This window comes from Hyaena hyaena, unplaced genomic scaffold, assembly GCF_003009895.1.
Source record: "Hyaena hyaena isolate Hyena2069 unplaced genomic scaffold, ASM300989v1 scaffold_112, whole genome shotgun sequence".
Taxonomy (NCBI): Eukaryota; Metazoa; Chordata; class Mammalia; order Carnivora; family Hyaenidae; genus Hyaena; species Hyaena hyaena.
Window position 1 is genome coordinate 3,013,794 of NW_024080744.1, and position 24,546 is coordinate 3,038,339.

At 41.0% G+C, this 24,546-nt stretch overlaps 1 protein-coding gene across 4 annotated transcripts in view; it reads left to right on the forward strand.

Moving 5' to 3' along the window:
• The window catches only part of FNDC3B (fibronectin type III domain containing 3B), a 356,123-nt gene extending 337,174 nt beyond the window's left edge, over positions 1-18,949 (forward strand). For 3 of the 4 annotated variants that reach the window (XM_039236525.1, XM_039236528.1, XM_039236527.1), the window contains exons 24-26: positions 2,151-2,317; positions 4,858-4,985; positions 15,410-18,949. In XM_039236525.1, the coding sequence (XP_039092456.1) occupies positions 2,151-2,317; positions 4,858-4,985; positions 15,410-15,721 (607 nt within the window). In that variant the 3' untranslated portion in view covers positions 15,722-18,949. The remainder of the gene's footprint in view (positions 1-2,150; positions 2,318-4,857; positions 4,986-15,409) is intronic. The other variant, XM_039236526.1, reaches the window with a different exon arrangement.
• The last annotated feature ends 5,597 nt before the right edge of the window (positions 18,950-24,546 follow it).

A 24,546-nucleotide genomic window follows, 5' to 3' on the forward strand; every position in this document is an offset into this window, starting at 1 on the left:
CAAGGGGCGTAAACTTGAACCTGAACTCCTCTGGGTAAAAGCCTCCTTCAGAATTTTCAGGGCCACTCTGGCTTTTTTCTAAAAACAAAGCAAATGCAGCCTTTCTTTTTTCGACATAACACTATCCCCAGATTTAAACCAATGCTCTAATGGTGAAATTGTGAATTTCATTGCTAGCTCCTGTTTCCACGGTGTCTTCTACAAATTGGGATGCAAATTTTAAAAAATTAAACTGCAGTAGTAAAAGGGAAAAACAGTAAGTTAAAGGGGGGGAAAAAACAGTCCGGAAGCAGATTTTGATGTATTTGAAAATTGATGTGCATGCTCTTAGCCCAATTTAAATTACACTATCAGATTAGAGCCGTGACTCTGCTTCAGTATGTTCCTCTGGGACTGTGAGTGCTACTGCCCACATAGACATATTGACCTTAATCAAAGGCAAACAGTCTCCTTAAAGCAGGGCAGAGCAGGGAAGCCGTACTATTGCTAGTAAACCTCTCCAAATTCTTTTAAAAATCAGGCTTTACTGCAAGCTTGCAGTGAAGGTGCAACACTTTTACTCCTTTAACCAAGACTTTTATTTTGTGGTTATAACTAAGGGCAATTACTCTGGTTAGAGATTCAGGTCCAGGTGAGGCTGAGTTAATGAATAGCTGTTTGCCTCTAGCATTAGCAAGGGTATCTTCATTAAGGTGGTAATGTGTCAAGAGCACTAAATAGGTTGCCATGGTATTTGTGGGTTTCAGCGTGGACTCTGGCTTTCCCTGAAATTAAAAACATTCAGCCCTTTACCTTTATGTGGTAAAGCAGAAGGAACATTGAATAGTGAAATGACTAGGGCTCGGGAACGCAATTGTAAAGGCTGATGAACGCGTGGGTGTTTTAATATAAGGATGGACTCTAACAGGTTTTCTGAAAGAGTTGTTTAAGCTCTAGAATTAGCCAGAGGGACTATTCCCTAGCCCCTGGGAAAAACTGACCACATACACAGGACCACAGGATTAGGTCTTATTCGTCTTTGAATCCACAGAGCATGGCACACAGCAGATGTTCAAGAAATGTTTGTTAAATGAATTCGTAAATTCTGCCTTCCCCTTGAGCCAAATGGGTGAAGTTGAGACATTTTAAATTTGATTCTATCTGACCGACTTCCAACGTTTCTGAAGGCAGCAGATTGTCCTTAGATGCTGTGTCGAAGCACTGGAAACTGGGAGAACTATGCACCTGTGTAGCAACAAGGTTGTGAGTTGGATTAACTCATGTAGTGGTTCCCAAAATGTTCCTGGACTGACAGGCTTCAAATCTGGAACCTACAGAAGTTCTGCGTAATTTGGGGGAAGTTATTTTCAAATATTTACGTTTAACTATTAAGACAAATGATGATAGTATGTAGTAGTTCAAGGTAATCCCATTTCATTGTAAAAATACAAATGTTTCAAGACCCTGGAGGGAAAATACTTGAAAGTGTAAGGCCTTATTTTTTTTTTTTAATTTGTTTAATGTTTATTTTTGAAAGAGAGAGAGAGAGAGAGGGAGACAGAATCTGAAGCAGGCTCCAAGCTCTGAGCTGTCAGCACAGAGCCTAACGAAGGGCTCAAACTCACAAACCATGAGTTCATGACCTGAGCTAAAGTTGGACGCTTAACCAACTGAGCCACCCGGGTGCTCCAAAGGCCTTCTTTTTTATCTTCATGCTTTCTACGTTTGTGTCTCTTGGAAATAATGATTAGCAGAGTACAAAACAGTTCTGGTTCAGATAGGAGAAGGATCCAGAAGTTTTCCAGTTTACCTTTGCTGTTTTTCTGTTACTTTGATTAACCTGATGGATGATTCTGAGCCAAGTTTTTTTTTTTTTTTTTCTGTTTTAAACTGTTTTCTGGAAGATCTGTAATCATAAATGTCTTCTTACAGTTTGGGAAAGGGGCTTTGAAAGCTCTTGGAAAGATAAAGGTTAAAATTTAAAGAATTTTCTAGCTCAACCTAATTTCTCTGGAAAATCTGGGTAAACAGAACATCGTATTTCTCAGGTGCCCACCCAGTAAACATTAACCATCGCCTATGTAGTATATAGCAGAAGGTAAGTTAACAGTGATGATTTCTTACCACTAATTAAAGTTCAGGTAGCTAATGGTCTCTGCTCATTCCTCTAGGTTTATTTCCATCTACAGAGGACCCAGCCACACCTATAAGGTCCAGAGACTGACGGAATTCACATGCTACTCCTTCAGAATCCAGGCAGCGAGCGAGGCTGGGGAAGGGCCCTTCTCAGAAACCTACACTTTCAGCACAACCAAGAGCGTCCCCCCCACCATCAAAGGTACGTAGGCAGTCAGTTTCTGGCAGGCTCTTCTGTGAGAGTAACGAAATGTTGGACCTGGACTAGGAAGCTCGATTCTGACCTTAAACGTACTTTTCTAATATTTCATCAACAACATAGAATCAAAACAGCTTTCCTAAGGAGAAGGCTGGGGAATGGGTTCTCTGGGGAAAGGTGGGGGTGGGGGGAGCTACCACTAAGGCGGTATAAATGTTTACTGCAAATGACGTAGTAGCCTCATCCCCACGGGGTGGACAAAGAAAAGGAACACTCCCGAGTGACGCACTTTGGGTTAGAAATGAGGGTGGCTCCCTGGTGTTAGGTAGCACTTGTGACCATTTACCACGGAGGGTTTGACAGTCTCCCTTCCCAGAGACTGGCAGGGGGAGCAGAGGTTGGCCTCCATCTTTGGATGACTGTGGTGCCCAGAGGCTAGCGACTTCATCAGCCTGTGCCCCCCACCCGCCACAGCCCTCGCTATGCAGAGGTGCCTTTGGGAAGGTGCGGCAGTGGCCTTTTTTAACCAACTTGAGCATTTGTCTTGAGGTTTGCCAGTGACCAGCTTACTCTGTCCCCTACTCTGCCCAGGCTCTCCCTCCACCGGGTGTGGCGAGCCCCGAGTCCCCCATTCCAGCCACAGAGTTCTGCCTTGCACACAGCTGACTTGCAAGATGGGCAGATGACAGGGCGAAGCTGGCTCAGCCCTCCCACCCAGCCCCCTCACGACTCCCTAAGCCTTGCCCTTCATTCTCCAACAGGGCAATTCTTGTGGAGGTCCCGGCTGCCTTTGTGACAGTGGGCAGCACTGGTGGCTTTATCCATCTGCCGCCCAAAATAACCTGAGGCCGCTGGACAGACAGGCGGCTTAACTGAACCAGGTTTTATGCGGGTAAAGTGAGTCGCTATGTTGTTCCGGGTGGCTAGGCGGATGAGCACGACCTGTGACAAAAGGTCCTTTATATATGTGGCCCCAGGAGCAAGGCCATTTGATTCACTGCTTCCGCATGGAAGAGCGGTGTCGGCTTCCACCAGGGTAGGGTCCATTACTGAGGGTAAGAGACTTCAGGGCCCGAGTCAAGGCCTGGCTTGGATTCTGTGAAGGTTCCCTATAGCCCTTTCGAGGGTACTTTACAGTAGCTGCCTTCTGCCTGGCTTCCCTGCTCCTCAGAGGTCCAGAAGTTCTCTGGCAGTGGCTTTTTCATGGGACTAAGAACCTAGTATAAATGGATGTATCCAAGCAAGGCCTTCCTGGGTCACTTGGGGAGTAAGTGCCCAGCCCCTTGGTGGCCCTTTGCCTATCATCTGTAACAGAAGAGATTCCTGAGCACACTAGGGCTGGTAGATTTGTTGAGATGAGGAAGGTTTGCCACCTTTATCAACTAGCAGATGGCACGCTTCTTTCTGACACTAACTTTGCCTATCAAAGTGTGGGTTGGTGGAGATTGACTTTGTGGACAATAGAATACTAAATGTCCTTGGATTTCATGGTACATTTTCTACAGAAAGATAGTCAGTCTCCTCACACTGCCACACGGTCAGAGCTTCCTCCTCTTCCTCTGGTTCAGGAAATTATTGTAGCTGGAGGACTGTTTGGTCTGATAAGATCCTTATTTTTGCCATAAATTAATTGGAGTTGGAGCCAACTAATTGCAACTGATTTTTAAGAAAGCCTTTATTTATCTGAAACAGTATGGTACAGAATTGCAAATAGAAACAACTGCCTCTAAAGAATTAATTACAAATTAATTTGTAATTACAAATTAAAGAATAAGGGGGTTCAGAGAGGACTTATGCATTCTAGCTACAAAGTAGAAAAATATCAGATATTGAATTAAGCTATAGAGATGTGGCATAAGCTATGAGAAAATATTTTAAAATTCTATTATTTTATGTGCTTTACTACAAACTAATATAATTTTCCTTTAAACCTGAATTATGAGTCCAATAGGTGAAAAATCAACTATATATATATATATATATATATATATATATATTTAAATATGAGATAACATGAGTTTTACAGCCTTTCTCTCAATGCCTTAGTTCTCTGGACTTAATTTACATATCACTTGCTCCTCAAACCTTCCTTAGACTCTCACACAAATGAGAGTCTCTGTCCCCTGAAACTCCCTCACATTGTGTTTCTCTTTGTATTTGTCTCATACCTTCCTCTCCCTTTTCCTCAACCAGGTCTTAATTCCCTAGAAAGTAGGGTTTACAGTCCCTGTTTTTGAATTCTCCAAAGTCCTCAGCTCAGGGCCTAATCCTACAACACGCTCAATAGCTATTTGAAAAAAAGAACAGAAATGTGGTCTGGCTAAGCAGTTTTTAATAGGATAATGAGCAAAGGATTTTCCATCAATAGCTTGCTAGTCACGGAGTATCTTTCCTGGGTAAAGGGTGCCCTGTAGGTCTTACAGGAGGTTGGGCCAACCAACTCCCCTCTCAGAGTGGACACTAAGCACTCTCCCGCTCCAATATTTCCAGAATGTTGACTGTTACTGTGATGTTTGGACTTTGAGCTTGGATTTGTATTTCAGCACCTCGAGTAACACAGTTGGAAGGAAATTCATGTGAAATTTTATGGGAGACGGTACCACCAATGAAAGGTGACCCTGTCAACTACATTCTGCAGGTATTGGTTGGAAGAGAATCTGAGTACAAACAGGTAAGAACCAGTGTGTATGGCACATGTGCGACTTATCAGTCTGAGCCTCTACCTCTTGCCGCGAACGATTCAGTGACCGGTGAGCTGTGTTTTTCTTAGTCAGTCATAGAAACTGCCTACTGTGTACCCATTTATATAAGCCCTAGTTTCCAGTTTATCTGTGGAGGCATTCAGTTTTCAGTTCTCAAGCATGACCTTACAGAGAATGTTAAATTCTGTATTTGTGTTTGATATTGGCAGTGATGTTTACAAATATCAAAATCTATATGCAATGAAAACCAAAGTGCCAATGGCTTTACTATAGAGGGAGAGTAGTTTCAACCTAACTACTGAAGCCTGTGTCTTATCTGTCTTTTTTGTAGAAGTTAGAACAGAAGGATAAGGTACATGACTTATCAGCTCTTGAGCCCTGTGATTCAGCAACTGGAGGTCACTGTTTGTTACCCTTAAATGGGCAGTCACCTGGGAATCTGTTAAAATGCAAATCCTGATTCAGTAGTCTGGGGGAAGGGTTCAAGTTCCCACGTGATGCTGGTCCATGAACCTTAACTTGAGTTAGCAAGACTGTACAGATCACCTGATAAACCCATGCAAGAGAGAATGTAATTAGAATATAACCAGATAAAGAATATGGTTTTATTATTTTTCATAATGCTTCTTGATCCTTCATTCTTCCAAAACTACACATTATCAGTCACTGGCTATGAAAACATTCAGATACTCTGTAGGTTTCTGTAATGTTTCCAGGAACTTAACTATTTTTGTGAAATCAGGATATGATCCCATTACTCTGAGGAAAGGTAAAGGCCATTCCTTACCAGAACTTTTAATGGAGGCATGCATGTATATCAGACTCAGAAGCTTAGAGATAAATGTCACCTGTCTTCTGAAACATTGGCCTTATTTGTAAAGACCTCTGTATTCAGTTCTTGAGGCTCCAGATACACAAAACAGGTAGAAAGTAATTTGATTCAGAGCTTTTGTTAAATTGCTGGCTAATATTCCTTAGGTAACAATGAAGAATACTTACAAATGTGTAAGATGATCAGAGAAAATTTTGGTACCCTTCATGTACTTTTTTAATTCACCCTTTTATCTGATTCATCATATTGTTTCAGCCACATTTTGCAAAAAACTATTTTTAACTATGACATTTACTAATAAGTATGGATTAACCTCAGTGGATGATGCAATCAAAGTTTCCATTATTCCTCTTTAAGAGCAAAACACTAAAAAAAGAGGAGGAAAACATTATTGTATCATTTCACTTTCGAATCGCATTCTATACAGCATATCCCATTTCATAGTAAATAATTTTCCATGTTTGTGTGCGCTCACCAGATAGATAGGATTGGTTGCAGGGTCTCAGCTCATATAGAGGGCAGAGGGTTTTTCCCACTGGATTTAGTCATCTTAACTCAGCAGCACCATTCTGTTCCACAGAAATGAAAGATGAAATGATACCGAATTTCACAGCCTACCATTTAACACTTAAGAATGATTTGTTTCCCAGCTGTATCTTAATTGCATGTTCGTCATTGTTACTTTAAAAATATTGTATTCCCTGTCCCATGCTTTTGTACCTCTTCTTAGAAAAATGCTCTGCTGCTTAATGAATGATGGCTGTTTTACATTGAGAAAGCAGCATTGTTTGATCAGTATCAATACATTACAAGCATTGCTTAAATACAGGTAAATCAATTCAGTAATTTAGATTTTATCAGCTCTGTGGCTGTTTCTAAGCTGCTATTTGTTTGGGGTGCCTGGCTGGCTCATTCAGAAGAACATGCAATTCGATTTCAGGGTCGTGAGTTTGAGCCCCACGCTGGGTATAGAGATTACTTAAAAATAAAACCTTTAACGTGGGTAGCTCATTCAGTTAAGCGACCAACTCTTGATCTCAGCTCTGGTCATGATCTCAGGATTGTGTGTTCACTCCCCTCATTGGGCCCTGCACTGGTCATGAAGCCTATATATGTGAAATTAAAAATAATTTTTTTTAATCTGCTATTTGTTTAATGTTACATATTTAGACCCACAGATGCGTAAATCCTAATGTGATATGTAATCACATGTGTAGAACTCAGAACATATTTCTTATTGTAGTTCTAAGCGAGTTTCTTATTGAAAACATCATACTGCAGGGCAGGCTCAGTAGATGGGGATTGGCATTCTTCACATAACCATGTGTTTACTACATTTACCAAGAAATGATTAAGGTGGATAATGGTACATTAAAGCCAGAGTTGAGTCAGGGACAGTTTGTACTGAGTTGGTTTGTTTGTTTTTTGTTGTTGTTTTGCTTCTCCCTGTTCATTCACTTGTTCTGGACATGAAATAGGAAATGAAACCCATTTATATTATGGGTGCAGAGTAATGTTAAAATAATTATGCTTTGGAGATAACAGGCTTTGAATACATAGAATCAAAGCAAAAGAAAAGGGGAGGTAATTCTTGCCGGGCGAGTACACCTCGGCAGAGCTATACATGCTCTTAGGGAGACCTCAATCCCAGCACTAATCAGACAGGACCCACTAATGTATGGGCTTGGGTTACTCACTGTTATTTTCTCAGCACTGGCACATGGTTAGGCACTCAGCAAATGTTTCTTACATGCATGAAAGAGGCAGTTTCAAAGCAACAGTGTTCTTTATGCTCGCAGTGGTAATAAGAGTAAGCTTCAGCGTGGGGTGGATTTAGAAGTGTGTGTAACTTAGGTAAAAAAGAAAAAATCACTTATTATAGGAGAGTGTCTTTCTGCTTCCCAGGCTTATGTTAACAGGCCAAAATGACAAATGCCAAGGCTTTTTCTGATGTTCTGCTTGAAACATTGATTTTTAACTTTACCTTGGTTCTGGCTTATTAGCTTTCTTTTGTTCAGCTATCAAGATATGAGGTGAACACCTGCTCTTAATTATAAAATGGTCTCTTTAAAGGAGTAAATCCGCACCTAAAATTTTACTCTATATTCGAATGCATACATATATTGATTTGACTTTCCTGCCATTAATAAACATGTTAAGCACAAGTTTTTCAAAACTTAAAATTTCTTGCCAGATAGTATTAATTAAAAAGCATTCTGGAAAGGAATGAAAATTATATATATATGCAGGTGACTGATTTTTGTTCTTCACAAGATAGAACATAGTTTGATACAGGATGGTTCACATTCATACCCCAGAACAGAAGTATGAAAATTTTTTACCAAATTTTATATATAGTTTTTGCAAAGAATATTTTTTAAGTTTATTTATTGTGAGAAAGAGAGCATACAGGGAAGGGGCCGAGAGAGAGAGAGAATCTGAAGCAGGCTCTGCACTGTTGGCATGATGCAAAGCCACTCTTGAGGCTCACGAACCATGAGATCATGACCTGAGCTGACATTAAGAGTCAGATGCTTAACCCACTGAGCCACCCAGGAGACCTTACAAAAAATATTTAGAGTACGAAACTCTAACAAATTATTATGTGTTAGGGAAAGATTTGTGACAAATCATTAATATTATTCTTGGTGCTCAGATTTGTTGCATTAAGTAAACCTTTAAAACATCTGAAAATTTGGACTTTTACATTTAGTTCAGTGGCATCTCTGAATACATTTTCATTTTATATCGTGTTTTAGAATGTAGTATTGGGGGCCGCCTGGGTGGGCCAGTGGTTAAGCGTCCAACTTTGGCTCAGGTCATGATCTCATGGTTCGTGGGTTCAAGCCCCGCGTCGGGCTCTGTGCTGACAGCCAGCACAGAGCCTGGAGACTTCTTCTGATTCTGTGTCTCCCTCTGTCTCTGCCCCTTCCCTGCTCACACTGAGTTTGTCTTTCTCTCTTTCAGAAATAAATAAAACATTAAAAAAAAAAATAGAATGTAGTATTGGGACTTACAGTGGTTCTTCCTGGCGTCACATAAGGTACTCTGAGGAAAAATCTGCTCTTAAGACAACCATATGAAAGTCTTAGAGCCTAAATATTTTTTATTGGCTTTCAATTCAGTTTCCTAACACAGCTTTTTATTTTTGCCTGAATAAAGGATCAAATCTACAGCAAATTATTAGATAAATATGGGGACATTTGTTTTATAGATTCTTATTTTTTTAAGTTTACAGGTTCCTTTAAATATCTGATGAAGGTCATTAGAAAAATGCTCACACATCCACTTAAAGTTCATCAGACCAGTTTATATTCCATTCAGTGGAGTCCAGATGTAGGACCTGATTTATTGAGAAACTATTAGGTACTTTGTACCATGAGAACCTGACATGTAACAGAAGAGCATGGGCAGTGCTCTCAGAGCTTATACAACCATTGGGGTGAAAACAGCAGCCCTACCCCCCCCCCCCCCCCCCCCCCCCNCCCCCCCCCCCCCCCCAAGAAGCAGTTCAGCAATAGTACCCTTACCTGTTCTCTTCAGCTCAGGGACAACGATGCCTACCCAGCACTGCACCCTCTACGAAGGGGGCTTGCAGGTCGGTGGGTCCCCTCTTAAGCTGGAGGTTATCCCACAGTCGTGTGATACTAGAATTAATTGACTTCACTGAGCCTCGGCCACTTTGTTGTAAAAGTAGGGATACTAATCCTCTAACTCGGGGTCACTGTGAGCTTCGGACCCCTCAGTAATGAGCAAGCGCTATGTAAATGACACTGCTGTGCAGCTCCGCCTCCCTTTGCAGTTCTTGAGAGGGGCAACGTTAGTAAGGAGACGTGAGCACTGGCCCAGGTGCAGACCTCCAGGGAGCCTCCGGCAAAGTCTCCGGGATAAAGGATTCCAACTGTAGAGCATGTTGTTCTGAATTAAGGGTCACAGATTCTTCATCTGACTTACCTGAATATGACTTTCAGTCCTCCTGTTTGGAAAAAACATGTCAAAATTACTTTAAGATCTATTGTACATCAGATCAAGAACAGAAATAGTCTTGATAGAAATAATATTGCTTCTATACTTATTGAGATATTATGATTGGTTACTTCAATAAAGGCATCTTAAATGGAGCTATGCCTTTTAAATTGGGTTCAGGCAGGAGGAAAAACCCATAATGGTGCCCCTGTCAAAATGGATGAAAATAAAGGGACGTGCGGCACGGCCTGTCATCCTGATGCACAGGATCCATGAAAAGTCACTTCAGTGGAGGCACAGCTGTGTGACAGACAGGATGAACTTGTGGTTTGTGATCCCCTGGCTCTGACTGTTTACACAAAAACAATCAGTTATCTCCAACCTCAGGAACCAGAATCCTCAGGGAAATGGAGTGTTGGAATTGTTTTAATTTTTCCTTAGCTAAGAATCCAGAAGTCAGGGTGCCTGGCTGGCTCAGTTGGTTAGAGTATGTGACTTGATCTCGGGGTTGTGAGTTCAAGCCCCATCTTGGGTGTGGAGCCTACTTAAAAATAAAATTTTAAAAAAGTTAATCCAAAAGGCTTAATAAGCACCATTGACTCTTTCTAAAATATATTAGAACTATATTTTCTATTAATGCACTAAAAACAACTTGTTAATAATTCCATTTTTTACAGTGATGGCTGCATCGGTATGAAAAATTCTTTTCTGTTGCCTATGTGGTTTGTGTGTTCTAATACTTAATGTTTCCTTACTTCTGGTAATTATCCTCTCTCTTCAAACAGTGTGGTATAGGAATATCTGCTCTAGAGTATTTGAGAGTTCTAATTAGAGAACATCCCCTGCGCATCTACTTAGTTGAGGCTATCCGTGGTGCTGTTGGCTGTGGCTAATAGAACATGGTCCCACACTCAGTGTGTTTACCATACTTTTTAAAAGATTTTTGAGTTGGCAATGCTTAAAAAGGGGGAAGCTGTTCCAATTAAAACACCAAGAATGGCTAAAAGAAAAACATTTACAAATTAAAGCCTAAGCTTTCATTGGACTTGTCATTAGGAAGTTCCCTTCGATTAGACGTCCATTTTTCCTCCATTAAAGGCTTTTTGCCAAATGGTACAAGAAAAGTAGCATTCCTTTGCTTTCCAAAAACATTTTCAGAGATCTTCATTCCAGAAAGTTAGAGTGGAGAAGAGCCATCAAAATGAATATATGAAGTCTCTGTTCAAGAGTCCATGAATTGGGTTCCTAGGAAATGAAATCTACTTCTGGGCCAGCTTTCTTCAAAAGCTCTAGCTGTGCAAATTCTGGAAGCCATAGAATTCATTTAAATAAATATAAGTGAACATTTATATCCAGTTTCCAAAAGTCTCAAAAACATCTGTGGGGCTAGGTTATTAACTGTTTTCCTTCAACAAGGTTATTGTTTGAGGGCAGAAATTAAGAGGCCACATCACAGAAATGCTGCGCAGGCCTTTACCTGGCACAGACCGATTGGGGGAACTGCTCTCTGTACAGCATAAAGGAAAGACAGTGTTTTCCTTCAGAGGCAGCAGGAACCAGGATGGGGTGATCTTGGAGGTGTTTCATGGAAACACCAGAATGGCAACGGGGCTGTCTGGGAAGACCAAATCAGGCCATGACAACTGGACCTCATGTCAGACTGTGGTCATTAGCCGAGGAGTAAAGCTGAGGGCAGGTGGTGGCAGCACTGTCTTCCAGAGAGGATGGGACAGGCAGAGCTGGGGTGGTTCCGCGGTGAGCAGAGTTGAGTTAGGAGTGGGATGTCGTTTGGGCTCTGCCACTGCCTTTATTTGCTGTGAGTCCTTAAAAAATGAACAGCCTTTCTGATCCACACTTTCTTTATCTCTAATCAGGAGGATTAAATTTGATAAAGTTGGCTTACCTTCAGCATAGTGCTCTCACGAAGGATTCTTCACAGACAGTTTCTCATTTAACCCTGAATCCCCCTTAGACGTAGGTTAGGTACTGTGACTGTCCCCATGTTAAAGGTGAGAAAATTAAGGCTCAAAGCTATTTAGTTGCCCATGTTCACAAACCTAGAAAGTAATGGAGCAAGAATTTAGATCTGGGATCCTGATTCCAGTCTCTGTGCTTGAGAAGAGAAGGCCCACTTGCCTCCCAGTTCCCTAGTGTTGGATGGAGGAGAAGAGCTCCAACAGCTAGTCTTTTCAACCTGTGATAAGTGCCAGCAAATACTTGGCACTTCAGGAGGTGTGGCCTCTTCAGTAAAAGAGATCTGGCAGGAAGTCTTACAGCTAAGCTGTAGATGATGGCTTCCATCCAACTCCGTAAACATCCCAGTGTTAACTTTTCACCATAGAATCAGAATGGATTGTTTACTAGTACGTTGCAGATAAGAAACCAGAGCTGTGTGGCAAGTGTGGGAAGACCTTCTTTATCGAATTGGTCCCATGGCTTGCAAATCATTCCCTCCAAGAATGGTCTCGGTAGTTTCCAAGAAAAAGCTTTTCTTAGAAAATATCAACTTGAGCATTTATACATACGAAACTAAATCTGAGAACGTAGAGAACATTCTCAGTTAAAAGATTTCTTTAAATGAAAACACATGTCCACCGTTTGTTTGCTTGAGACCACCTACATGGTGGGAAATAATTCACAGACAGTTCCATCATGGTATAGTTGGAACTCCTGAACAGCTGGCAGTGTGTGGGTTGGGACAATCACCATGACAACGAGCTCATCTTAAACCATCATTTAACTGAATCATCACTGGAGCAGTGAGAGAGACCGCTCCTTTAGTGGTTTCTTAGTTTCAGAGAGGGGCGGTGTCTTACAGCTCTTTCATATTTGGTTGCTCCAGGCCAGTTCTATGCCTCCAGTTGCTAATGCTCTTGCTACAGTCTTTAAAGAAATAAGGTAATTCAAGGGGAGCATGCTTCAAGTCTTACGAAAGGCACGGCAAAAACGATGAATCTGGATAATCGTAAGAAACAAACAGAATTGGTTTTCTGGCATTAGTCACTAGACAAAAGTATAATGAATAAGACACTTAAAGCCTACTTGTAAATTTGAAAATGAGGGAGGAAAAATCTTAAGAAAAAGGCTAAATATCTGGGGCACCTCAGTGGCTGAGTCGGTTAAGCATCCAACTTCGGCTCAGGTCATGATCTCACAATTCATGGGTTCAAGTCCCACATCGGGCTCTGTGCTGACAGCTCAGAGCCTGGAGCCTGCTTTGGATTCTGTCTCCTCTCTCTGACCCACCACCACTCATGCTCTGTCTCTCAAAAGTAAATGAATAAAAATTTTTAAAAAAAAATTTTTAAGGCTAAATATCAAGTGAACATTGGTAGTTGGGTCCCTTTTCCAAACTATGAGATCCTTTTACTGTCTTTGAATGCCCAACACTAAATGCATGGCCAGTATCCTTGTGTTCACTGGTGGTATGTCCTGTTTCTTGGTAGTTGGTAGAAATGTATACACCAGGCTTTAGAAACACTCAACATGCGTAGATCCCCAGTAACTCTATAGCTGACAAGAGTTTCAGACAAAGTTGAGAACACTGGGAATACTTTTTATTTTCTAGGGAATCTGTATTCGTGGGCAAAACTGACAGCTTTACTAAGTTAGCTTGTAGCTAGGTTGAAAATGCTTATGCTTGCCACTTTTAATTGCTCTGTTTTAATACATTTGAAGTTGTTTTTAAGTTCTAAATGGTGTAATAGCTTACTTTTACCGTGCAGCGATATGTACCTGGCATATTTTAGGCACTTTATCAGTGCTCAGTGTCATTCGTACAGGAAAGATTCCAGTTAATTCTATTCTTTCTTGTTTAGCAACTCGTCAGCCAAATCTCTTACTGATTTGCTTGAGTTCCAGGTTCTTTTTTCCTGGCTCTATGCATTGATTCCAATGTGAGCCATTAATTTTTTATGTAATTTTAATGTGAATATCGTTTTCTCTAAGTTTGAGCCTCACTGTCCCTTTGATAGAAGAGCCTTGTGAGATGCCCCCTCCTTAAAGATGTCTCTAAGTAAACTGGTAGTTCTCAGGCCCCCGTAATAGTAAGCCTCATGGTGATTGTATTATTTAACAAAGGGGAAGAAAATATCCCAGGTCCTTAATGGAAAAAAAACAGATTGTCTTAAGTGTTTCCTTGTCTGTATGACCAGATGGACCATTGAATTATTTAAATGTTAATTTGTGATAAGTTGGACGGTTATCAAAAAAAGTTTCAAGAAAACAATTAGGCAATTGTCTCCCATGAAACTGGGAGAAAATATTTGTAAGCTATATCTGACAAAGGATATATATCTGGATTAAAAAAAGACTCCTACAAATTACTAAAAGTAAGCAAATTCAAAATAGGCAAAAAGACTTGAACATACTTTTCACAAAGAAAGGTATATGGATGATCAATAAGCACATGAAGATGTAGGCAACATTATTAGGCATCAGACAAATGCCGGGCGATAGCATTATCACCCATCAGAATGGCTAAAATATAAATGACCGACCATAACAAATGTTGATTTGAGGATGTGGTACAACCAGAACTCTCCTACTTTGCCCGCAGGACAAGACGATGTAATCACTAGGGAAAACTATTTCTCATGAAGTGAAATGTAGACTTTTCTGTGACCCAGCACTACTTCTTCTAGGTATTTGCTTGGGAAAAATAAAACTTGTGTCCTCCAAGATTTGTACATAGATGCTCATAGCAGCCTTATTATATAAAAGCTCTGAACTGGGAAAAAAAAATGCAAATGTCCATCAAAAAGATGGATACATTGGGATATAGGCGGATGATGGAATGCTACTGAATCCATAACATGGCTGAATCTTGTTGGCACAAGGGTGGGCGTGGAAGTGGGATTCCATTTATATCAACTTCTAGAACAGGCCAAACTGTTTACAGAAACGAGTCAGAATAGTGCGTGCTTCTTTTTATTTATTTATTTTGTTGAAAGAGAAGGAGAAACAGTCGCAAGCAGGCTCCACATCATCAGTGCAGAGCCCTTATGTGGGGCTCGAACTCACGATCCATGAGATCATGACCTGACCCGAGATCAAGAGTTGGATGCTTAACCGACTGAGCTACCCAGGGGCCCCAGAATAGGATGTACTTCTTAAAGGTGAAAGTGGGATATCTTAATGGGGTAATGTTTCATGGTGTATGCAACTGTCAAAAAATCATCCAGCTTAAACTTTGCGTTGTATTGTTAGTACAACTTTTTAATTGTTTCCACTTTGAAAACGCTGATTTGTTCTTTGGACCAAGATCTGTGGCTCTTTGTAAGAATTAAGTCATCTTCTAATTTATGGCCTAAATTCTTATTAAAATTCAGTCAGATGCATATTTATTACTTAGGTCAGCTGCAGTTCTAGTCACCGAATTTTGTGTTAGGTTTATTCAGAGTGGGTTCGAGCACTGGGTTCCTTTGTTACCGTTGGATGAAATACAGATTAGGAGAAATAACCCGTGTCTATCATTTTTGTTATTATGGAGGAAAGCCAGGTCCACAAGGCCCTCGGTGTTATAGGATTGTTCCTGTAGGCACCACAGCGCTGTTACAGACTAACTGATGAGGACTTTTTCATTTTCTCTGGAAGGTCTACAAGGGAGAAGAAGCAACATTCCAGATCTCAGGCCTCCAGACCAACACAGACTACAGGTTCCGCGTGTGCGTGTGCCGGCGCTGTGTAGACACGTCTCAGGAGCTAAGCGGAGCTTTCAGCCCTTCTGCCGCTTTTGTATTACAGCGCAGCGAGGTCATGCTCACAGGGGACACGGGGAGCGTAGATGATCCCAGAATGAAGAGCATGATGCCTACTGACGAACAGTTTGCAGCCCTTATTGTGGTCGGCTTTGCAACTTTGTCCATTTTGTTTGCCTTTATATTACAGTACTTCTTAATGAAGTAAACAAGCCCAACAGAACTAGAGGTATGAATTTAATTAATGCTACACATTTTAATACACACATTTATTCAGATACTCCCCTTTTTAAGCCCTTCTGTTCTTTGATTTATATGCTTCTCTTGTTTTACAGATTTAGCTAGGGAAAAAAACATCAGTGTTTTGGTGCACCTTTTTGAAATGCAAAACTAGGAAGAGACTAAACTGGATATTTTTTTTTCTAAAGAAGAAAAGCAAACCAGATACCAAAAGCTAGCTTTCGTATGGTTTCTTTTTTAAATCTTCCGATTTGCCTTTATTCTGTTTTCACTGATGTCTTTTGCAAGCCTTTGGTTTTGTTTGTTTTTTTTCCATATTACAGTTTAGTAATTTATATTCACCAGTCACTTCTTTTGTCTTGATCATCTGTATCTGTGACCATGGATCTTAGTGTGTGTAGTTACAGGCCTAGGATTCCAGTGTTGTCAGAGTATTAGCACGCAACAACAACGTACAGAAGATGTGTTGGCTCAGATAAGGCTGCCCTAAACAACCATTTTGTCACTCAGTTGTTTAACCGTGTTTAGCTCATTTGAATCACAATGTGTACTTTAATCTAAAATGTTTTAATAATCTGTATTTCTTCTGATTTTAACACTATATGAGCTGCCTGTCTAAGAAATCAAGTAACCAAAATGCACCTATAAATTATGGAGCATTGTAGATTTTACCCCATCGATTCATAGCAGTAATTTTAAGAGGGCATTGTGCAATAGTTAGTTGTTTCCTTGTTCAGCTGTTTTAAAAGCTGCTTTAACTTGTTTGTTTGTCTTTGTGTAGAACTACTTCTAATCTTAATCACTAGAGTTATTATATTCTGTTATGTTTGACCAGAGATATATGACGAGACCTGGTGACTGTTTAGTGCCTCTGCCCATTGTCCATGATTTATACTAATTGTGAGCAGTCTTCTTACATGTCAGCTCGTTGTTTTGGAAAGATTTGCCTTTAGGCTGTTCTTTGAGGTATCAATGAAGTGATCGAATTTCAATACCTTGATTCAACGCACATGTATTAATCTAACAGCAGATGAAAACCCATAAAGCCCAAACGAGGTCATCTAAATTTGTAGTTCCTATTTTTGTGGGGTTGACCTGGCCATGTGTGGAGAGGGAATGATATTTGGTGGTAAGCACAGGATGGTTGGGGGTGAAGGAGCCTACATTCTCTCCCTGGATCTGTCACTAACTTGCTGCGTGACCTGAACACGTCACTTTACCTCTCTGTGCCTCAGTTTCCCATGCATTAAAAATAAAATGAAATAAAATAAAATGGGGATTCTAATGTTTGTAAGTGCTTTGAGATCCTTGATCAACAGGTGCTATTGGAGTGCAAAGTGTTACTCTTGCATGTTTATTCTGAGTCATGAGATAATCAAGTTTAACCCAAAGTCATTGGATTATTTATATGAAGTCCATAATGTTCGCGTACCTCAGGGACATTTAAGAGTTGGAGGTGCAAATATATTCCAAAAGGGTGCAACAGACACAGTGTATCCCCTGCTTCTGTTTTTTGTATATTTTTGCTACTCAGTTTTTCTTGATCATAGCGATTTTGTGCTTGGTCTGTGTTGTCTTAAGATGCAGTATCCTGTACTAGCTTATAATATTCCCATACCAAAGTCATGGGGAAACCAACATTATTTTGTTTTTGGTTTATTTATACTATATTCTGCATACAGTACTTTAAATGCCAATTACAGTGCAATCTTTATTTATTGTAAAATTTTTTTAATGTACTTATGTACTAATTTCCCCTTGTAGCATGTTATTTTTTGTGTGTGTTTTATACTTTTGTAATTTTAGGTCTTGTCCCAACATCTGTAGTATTATCAATCTTCTGACATTTTCTTGTGTTTTTAAAGATAAGAGCATCTAGTGCATTAAATGCCAAAAAAAAAAAAAAATCCATTATCAGTGATTGAAACGTTTACATGTACCCAGAAAACCATAATCATCTCTTGAAAGAAAGTGCTAAGATCAATGAATTCTTCTGTGTGCCTATATTGACGTAGTAAGTACTAGAGAGTTTTGTATTTTGTTATCGACGATAATAGTTTGATTAGCCTTGCAAAGTGACGGCATCAAGGTAAATATATGTCTGCCAAAGTTCTGGCCTTCCAAAACTCAGCCCTCTGCTCAATTATGTATTAAGACCCACTACACCATGGCATCTGCGTTTTCTGAGACCATTTCATGCAGGTGTTTTGGAGGGAAAAGGCATTTTTTAAGCAATGAAGATTCAAGTGTGTACAAAAAACCCTGTTTGCAGGGGGAACCAGTCCTTTTTTGGAAACACTTCAGAACTGCTGCTATAAAGAAATTCTCTGAATTGGTTGAAATGTTGTAAAGGAAAGAATACTTTAGGCCAAGACTGCTAAGAATACTTTATCTTTTTGAGGTTGTCATCCTGTTGAACCACCAGAAAGCTGAAGTGTGTGAAATACCAGCTGCCAGCACTTTATTTTATTGTTCTCCATGATTTGGTGTCCATTATAGCCCCTTTAGTCCAAACGTTATTTCTCCATCTGGCACTGTTTTTATCACAAGTATGTATATGTGACATTGATATGTAACTATATGTATATTGCCGTTACACACGAACAATAAAATAAAGTGTTATATCGACCTGATTTCTCTTGCCCTTTTGCAATACGTAGGAATGAGTGAGTGGCTGACTTCTGATGCTCTGTGTGTCAGATTTCCCCCCTGGCACAAGAAATTCCAGTCGTGTGATACAAACTGCCCGTTGTCCTCAAAGAAACTGTTTAAGCAGAAACCTTTTTTAAAAGATTTTTTTCATATTATCTGCCTTGTTCTTATCAACTTGAAATGTTGGCATTTTCTAACTGTTTTGTTGGCGACGGTAAATCAGTATTCCTGTCAAAATTGAAAAGTGCCCTAATTGAATGTGTTTGAATGTTATCCTTGCACAGTTCTTTAAATTGAAAGACAAAATGTTTTACCTCACTGTTGGACATACATTCCAAGGTTTTCAACTCTAGGAGAAAAAAAAAAATCGTGTTTTCCTGTATTGTAAATTTTAGACTATTTCATATACATTGTATTAAAACTGCCATATCAAATTTAATGTATAGATTTGCAAATACTATGCGCTATGTAATACCTAACTGTATCTGTAGTGTATATGTAATATATTTATGCCCAATAAATGTTTTCATTCTTTCTGACTTAAGTAGGGTTTTTCTGCCATGAATAGGATTGCTGCTGTTGTTATTTTTAAAAACCTAAATCACATCCCCCAAGTTGCACATTCAAATGCCTTTTGAGGCCACGCAGGTGACATCTAAAAGAGCAGCTGAAACCAAGGTCCTGTAAGATCGCAGGCCACAATCACAGGGGCTGATGTTTCAAAAGAAGCTAAGGCTTCAGATTTCCCTGTATGGGACCAGCTGAAATGTGATTACGGACAATACAGGTCTGGTAGCTGCCAGTTCATTCTTTGTCAGGATAACTGCCTGCGTCCCTTACCAGTTATCCAAATGCCAAACCTTCGGGGCCCAGGTCTACCTGGGTACACATGGAGGCCCAGACTGCTGTCTCGCCAGGAGAGATGCCCAGGGTTTCGACCCCTTCCTTCCCTTCCCCAGGGCTCATTCGACAACAACGACAGCAATAAAGCATAGCGCCCCCGCTATGGCCATAGTCTCATTATGTTTAGATTGTTTTGCTAGGAAGCCCTATTATCTGTCTCGTTTCTGGAGGGGGGAAAATGTATAGAAAAACTTTCTATAAGAAAGTAAGCTTTGCCTTATGAAGAGTGATAGCCATTTTGGGGCGTAAAAGTGACAAATTGAACACATCAGATTTTGCACGCTCCTAACGCTCCCCTGAAAATCTAGTAAAGATCTGTTGTTTAATCACAACTCTCATCAACACTGGGAAGAAGGGGAAAGCACTTGCTAGCATCTGAGTGTCGAAATTCTAATTTCTCAGGGAGAGGAATGAGCCTCACTTCAATTCACATGCAGAATACACTGAAGGCTCAAAAATGGAGAGAAATGTCTTTTTGAAGTGATGAAGGGCAAAAGGAGCCTAACATACTACTAGTTGAAAGCTGTTTCCAATGCCATTGGATCTATAAAATTCCTCCTGTGTTGTTTTGTTTTCAGCTGGACAGCAGCAAACCTGCAGACGCCTGTAGGTTTCTCCTCAAAAGGTAAAACAGAAAGCCCCTAGCCTGGGAGACGCAATCCACAGTTGAGAGGAAAGGTACCGTATCAGAAATGGGATTCAGTGAACATACGCATACAGGAGAATAGTAGGCATCTTACCTAGAGAGCCTCATGGGCCAAAAAGAAAGATCTAAAGGTCATCAATGAAATGGTTCACCCAGAGCACCCTGGGTGGTTCTTCTCAGCCTGGGCTGCACAGTAATATCACCTGCGGTGCTTTTCAAAACCCTTACACCCACATCATACTCTAGACCAAGAAAATGACTATTTCTGGAACCTCGGTGTTTTGTTTTTTTTTTTTAAAGCCCCCAGGTGTTTCCTCTCTGCAACCAGAATTGAGAACCGCTGCCCTGATGTGAAACGCTGCCCTGATGTGAAACGCTCACTCAGTGATCCCCTGTCAGCTTTTGAATCCTCCAGCTTAATGCCAAGTGAGCTGTCATCTGATGAAAGCTGCTAACATGAAAAGCCAAAGCCAACAGCTTGGAAGAATCAGAGACTACGGGAGAAGCAGCTTCAGAAAACAATGGTTTCTCCCCCAAGAGAGGAGAAGAAATCCTCTTTAGACTGAGGACAGAATGCTATTGAAAAGGTGCTTGAAGAATGTAGAAATGCTCTCAGATATTAAACAATTCAGAAGGTTTCGAGGCTGCAATTAAGAGAATAACCCCCAAAATAGAGAAAACAGAAATGAAACCATAAAAGATTAAGATCAGACCAAGACATTCAATATCCAAGAATTAGGGACTTGAGAACAGAGAAACACTTGTGCGTCCAGAATAAAGGGCAGGAGGGTGCTCGGCATGATGGGTGAAAATAAACCTCCACCAAGGCACACCATCTTGAAATTTCAAAACACTAGAACAAGAGAAGCTCCCCAGAATGTAGGAAGGTAGCCGCGTAAGGAAGATTAGAAATCAGAAGAGCTGGGGCGCCTGGGTGGCTTAGTCGGTTAAGCATCCGACTTTCGCTTAGATCATGATCTCGCGGTTCGTGGGTTCGAGCCCCGCGTCAGGCTCTGTGCTGACTGCCAGCTCAGAGCCTGAAGCCTGTTTCAGTCTGTGACTCCCTCTCGCTCTGTCCCTCCCCTGCTCAAGCTGTCTCTCTCTCTCTCCTAGAAATAAATAAAACATTAAAAAAAAAAAAAGAAAAAGAAAAGAGCTTTATACTGCTCGGTAGCAACACTGGAAGCTAGAAATCAGTGAGGCAAGTATGTCAAGATTTGAAAGATGAAGATTTCCCACCTGCTTACTCTTGGCCAAGTGTGAAGTATCATAAAGACATTTTTAGAAATGTGAGATCTCACAAATTTGCCTCCCAGGCTCCCTTTCTCAGAAGCTACTAGAGGACACGCTCTCCCATATAGGCAAATAAACCAAGAAAGATGAATCCATGGGATTCTGCTCCCAGTGCTTTTCATTCAGGTTACAAGTTGACTGTCGAGCCCTTTGCCCCAAAAGGATTTATGTAACTTTTACTTTATCTTCCTCCTACCCCCACCCCGTCACCATGTTTGCATAACTGCTTCCCCAAAACAGGGACACAAATGACCCTTTTAAACCTCTCAAGATACCTTGCCTTGTGCTAATTAAAACTGACCATTAGATCTGTGTACAGCTACCCTTTATTCAGAATGGTGACTAAGAAAACAAGTTCCTGCCTCTACTGCTGGATATATGCTTGGGACAGCAAGTCTCATCACCGCTGCAGCATACAGCCCATTATCGGGCACATAAGAAAAGCTAAAAAAAAGTTGACTGGAACTCACCAGACTAATTTGGTAGGAAAAGTCCACATAGCAGTGATGTAACCCAAAAGACCTGCTGCTCCAAACCCCAGTCTTTCACATGGGTGTGTTATTTTTGGTGCAATATTTTCACTTTAATTGAAGTAGTTGTCAATAATTTATCATTTAAAATGTGGAAATTGGGGCGCCTGGGTGGCTTAGTCGGTTAAGTGTCCGACTTTCGCTTAGGTCATGATCTCGCGGTTCGTGGGTTCGAGCCCCGCGTCGGGCTCTGTGCTGACTGCCGGCTCAGAGCCTGGAGCCGGTTTCAATCTGTGACTCCCTCTCTCTCTGACCCTCCCCTGCTCATGCTGTCTCTCTCTCTCCTAGAAATAAATAAAACATTAAAAAAAATTTTTTTTTAATTAAAAAAAATAAAATGTGCAAATTTCCGGGCACCTGGGTGGCTCAGTCAGTCAAGCATCCGACTTCGGCTCGGGTCACGATCTCACGGTGTGTGGGTTCAAGCCCCATGTTGGGCTCTGTGCTGACAGCTTGGAGCCTGGAGCCTGCTTCGGATTCTGTGTCTTTGCCTCTCTCTGCCCGTCCCCTGTTCATGCTGTCTCTCTCAACAATAAACCGTAAAAAAAAATTTTTTAATGTGGAAATCTCATACAAAACACTGGAATTCCAGATTCTACTAAAATTTGAAAGACCTGGCAACTGTAGGTCTTGTTCTAGAATGATGATGCTCAACAGAGGTGAATAATTGCTGGTTTGGGCATTTGCTGTGCAGTTGACCACATTTCTCACCAAATTCTTGACAAGAATATGGATGATCTTGTCTCCTCTAATAGAAGAACATCACCTTTTACTCATCTCTGTCAAAAGTGAGTAAATAGTGTGTGGGGCAGGGACAAGATTTCCAAGAATTTGATGGAGAACATCTGTAGATCTGCTTCTCCATCAAAGCAACAGAACCGTGGCAAAAAGAAAAATGCCAACATCAAGTTTTTCAGAACTCTGGAAATTAACTAAAGCCTTGTAACAATCTGAACCTTGATAAGAACACCAGGCTTTGTGTTTTTTAACCTCAATCTACTGCCTCTCTCCCGAGCTCCACAGTAGCCTAGAAAATGAGCCTTCAGCCACCAGAGGGAGCATACTGGGTTTGGAGCACCTCAAACTATCTCCTCTCCAGAGCAGTGTCACTATCGAACCTGACTCAGAGCTCGCTTTATGGGAAAAACCTTATATCCAGGGCATTTGTTGAAAAATAATCCGTGCAATCATGTAACACTTCCATTGCCTGAGGCTGCAATACCAGTTGGGTCAAACAAGACCTGGGAGACTGAGATATCTACGGGGGCAGTTAAAGCCTGTGACATGGTCCTCAGTCTGGAAGGCCATGTGCATGTACAGGGCTATGAGCAAGCCACGGAAGTCCCCAGTCTTGCGAAATAAAAAAAATCATTTTATGGGTAACAAAACTATCTTGAAGAAATAAGTTTCCTTCCCCTTTTCTGAATCAAAGAATAACTAAAGGATGCTTTTCCCCCCTAGGACTGAAGGCACAGGTTTTTTTCTTTTCTATCCAAACAAGCTCTACAAGAAACATGTTTAATTCACATTAACAAAGTTTCTCGCGCATATGAGCTATTGAAGGCTGTAGATTGTCCACCAGAGCATTGTTTCCCAAAGTGGGAAAGTATACAAGATAACCATAAAGGATACATGGCTTAACATCTTTAAATTATGTAGTTTTTGTCATCTGTACTAGGAAAAATTGCATCCGGCATATTGCAGAAAAACACATAAGATTAAAGTGGATATTTAAGTTTAGAAAAGGAGTATAGTAAATAAATAATGGTGCAGGTGCGACTCAGATATGGCAGAAATCACAGGAATGATCAGCAAATGGAGGAAGTTTGAGAACACCACACCACAGAACGCAGCATCCAATAGCACACGGATCTATGCGAGGCTGTACATTTCTAAGTTGTCATGTGCAAATACATACTTTAATCATCATGTGAAAAGAGTTGTGTTGTCTGGGGGTGGGGACAGGAGAAGGAATGGGGGTAAAAATCAGGATCCACATGGAATTGGAACTAGAACTGAATGAGAATTTGTGTAACTGATCCCTATGAGCCAGTGACCAGCTCAAACCCTCCTATCCTAACTATTCATGTTCAGCACTTATGAATATTAGCGTAAGTGAAAATTGGCTTATGTATAGTTAAGGTGCTTTTGCCCGAACCCTGAAGGCTTTATGGTGTTATTTTTGCAGAGCCTGAGCTAAGATGACATTTTGGTTTCACCAGGCATGGGGAAAAGAAAAGTAGGATGGGCCTCTATTGTTTTGTCTGCCACTCCCTCCGGGAGCAGTGGGCTAGAAACACCCTCTCCCGCACCCAACCCCATCCACGTTCTTCCCTGCAAGTTGCTGGGTTCCTCCAATATCACTACCCAGACTTTACTACATTATTCTAGGGATGGCCTAGCCATCTGGGATTAAGACTCAAGGTAGTCTTGGGGTGTCTGGGTGGCTCAGTCAGTTAAGCGTCTGACTTCGGCTCAGGTCATGATCTTGCAATTCGTGGGTTCAAGCCCCGTGTCGGGCCCTGTGCTGACAGCTCAGAGCCTGGAGCCTGTTTCAGATTCTGTGCCTCCCCCTCTCTCTAACCCTCCCCCTGCTCACACGGTCCCTCAATCTCTCAGAAATAAATAAAACATTAAAAAAAAAAAAAAGACTCAAGGTAATCTTGCTCTAATGGCTGGACCTCTAAGACGAAAAGCTTGAAAATCTTGAGCAGTTGTTTTTCTCGATGTAGACAAACCAGTGTTCAGTGAGACAGAACAATGAGGCTG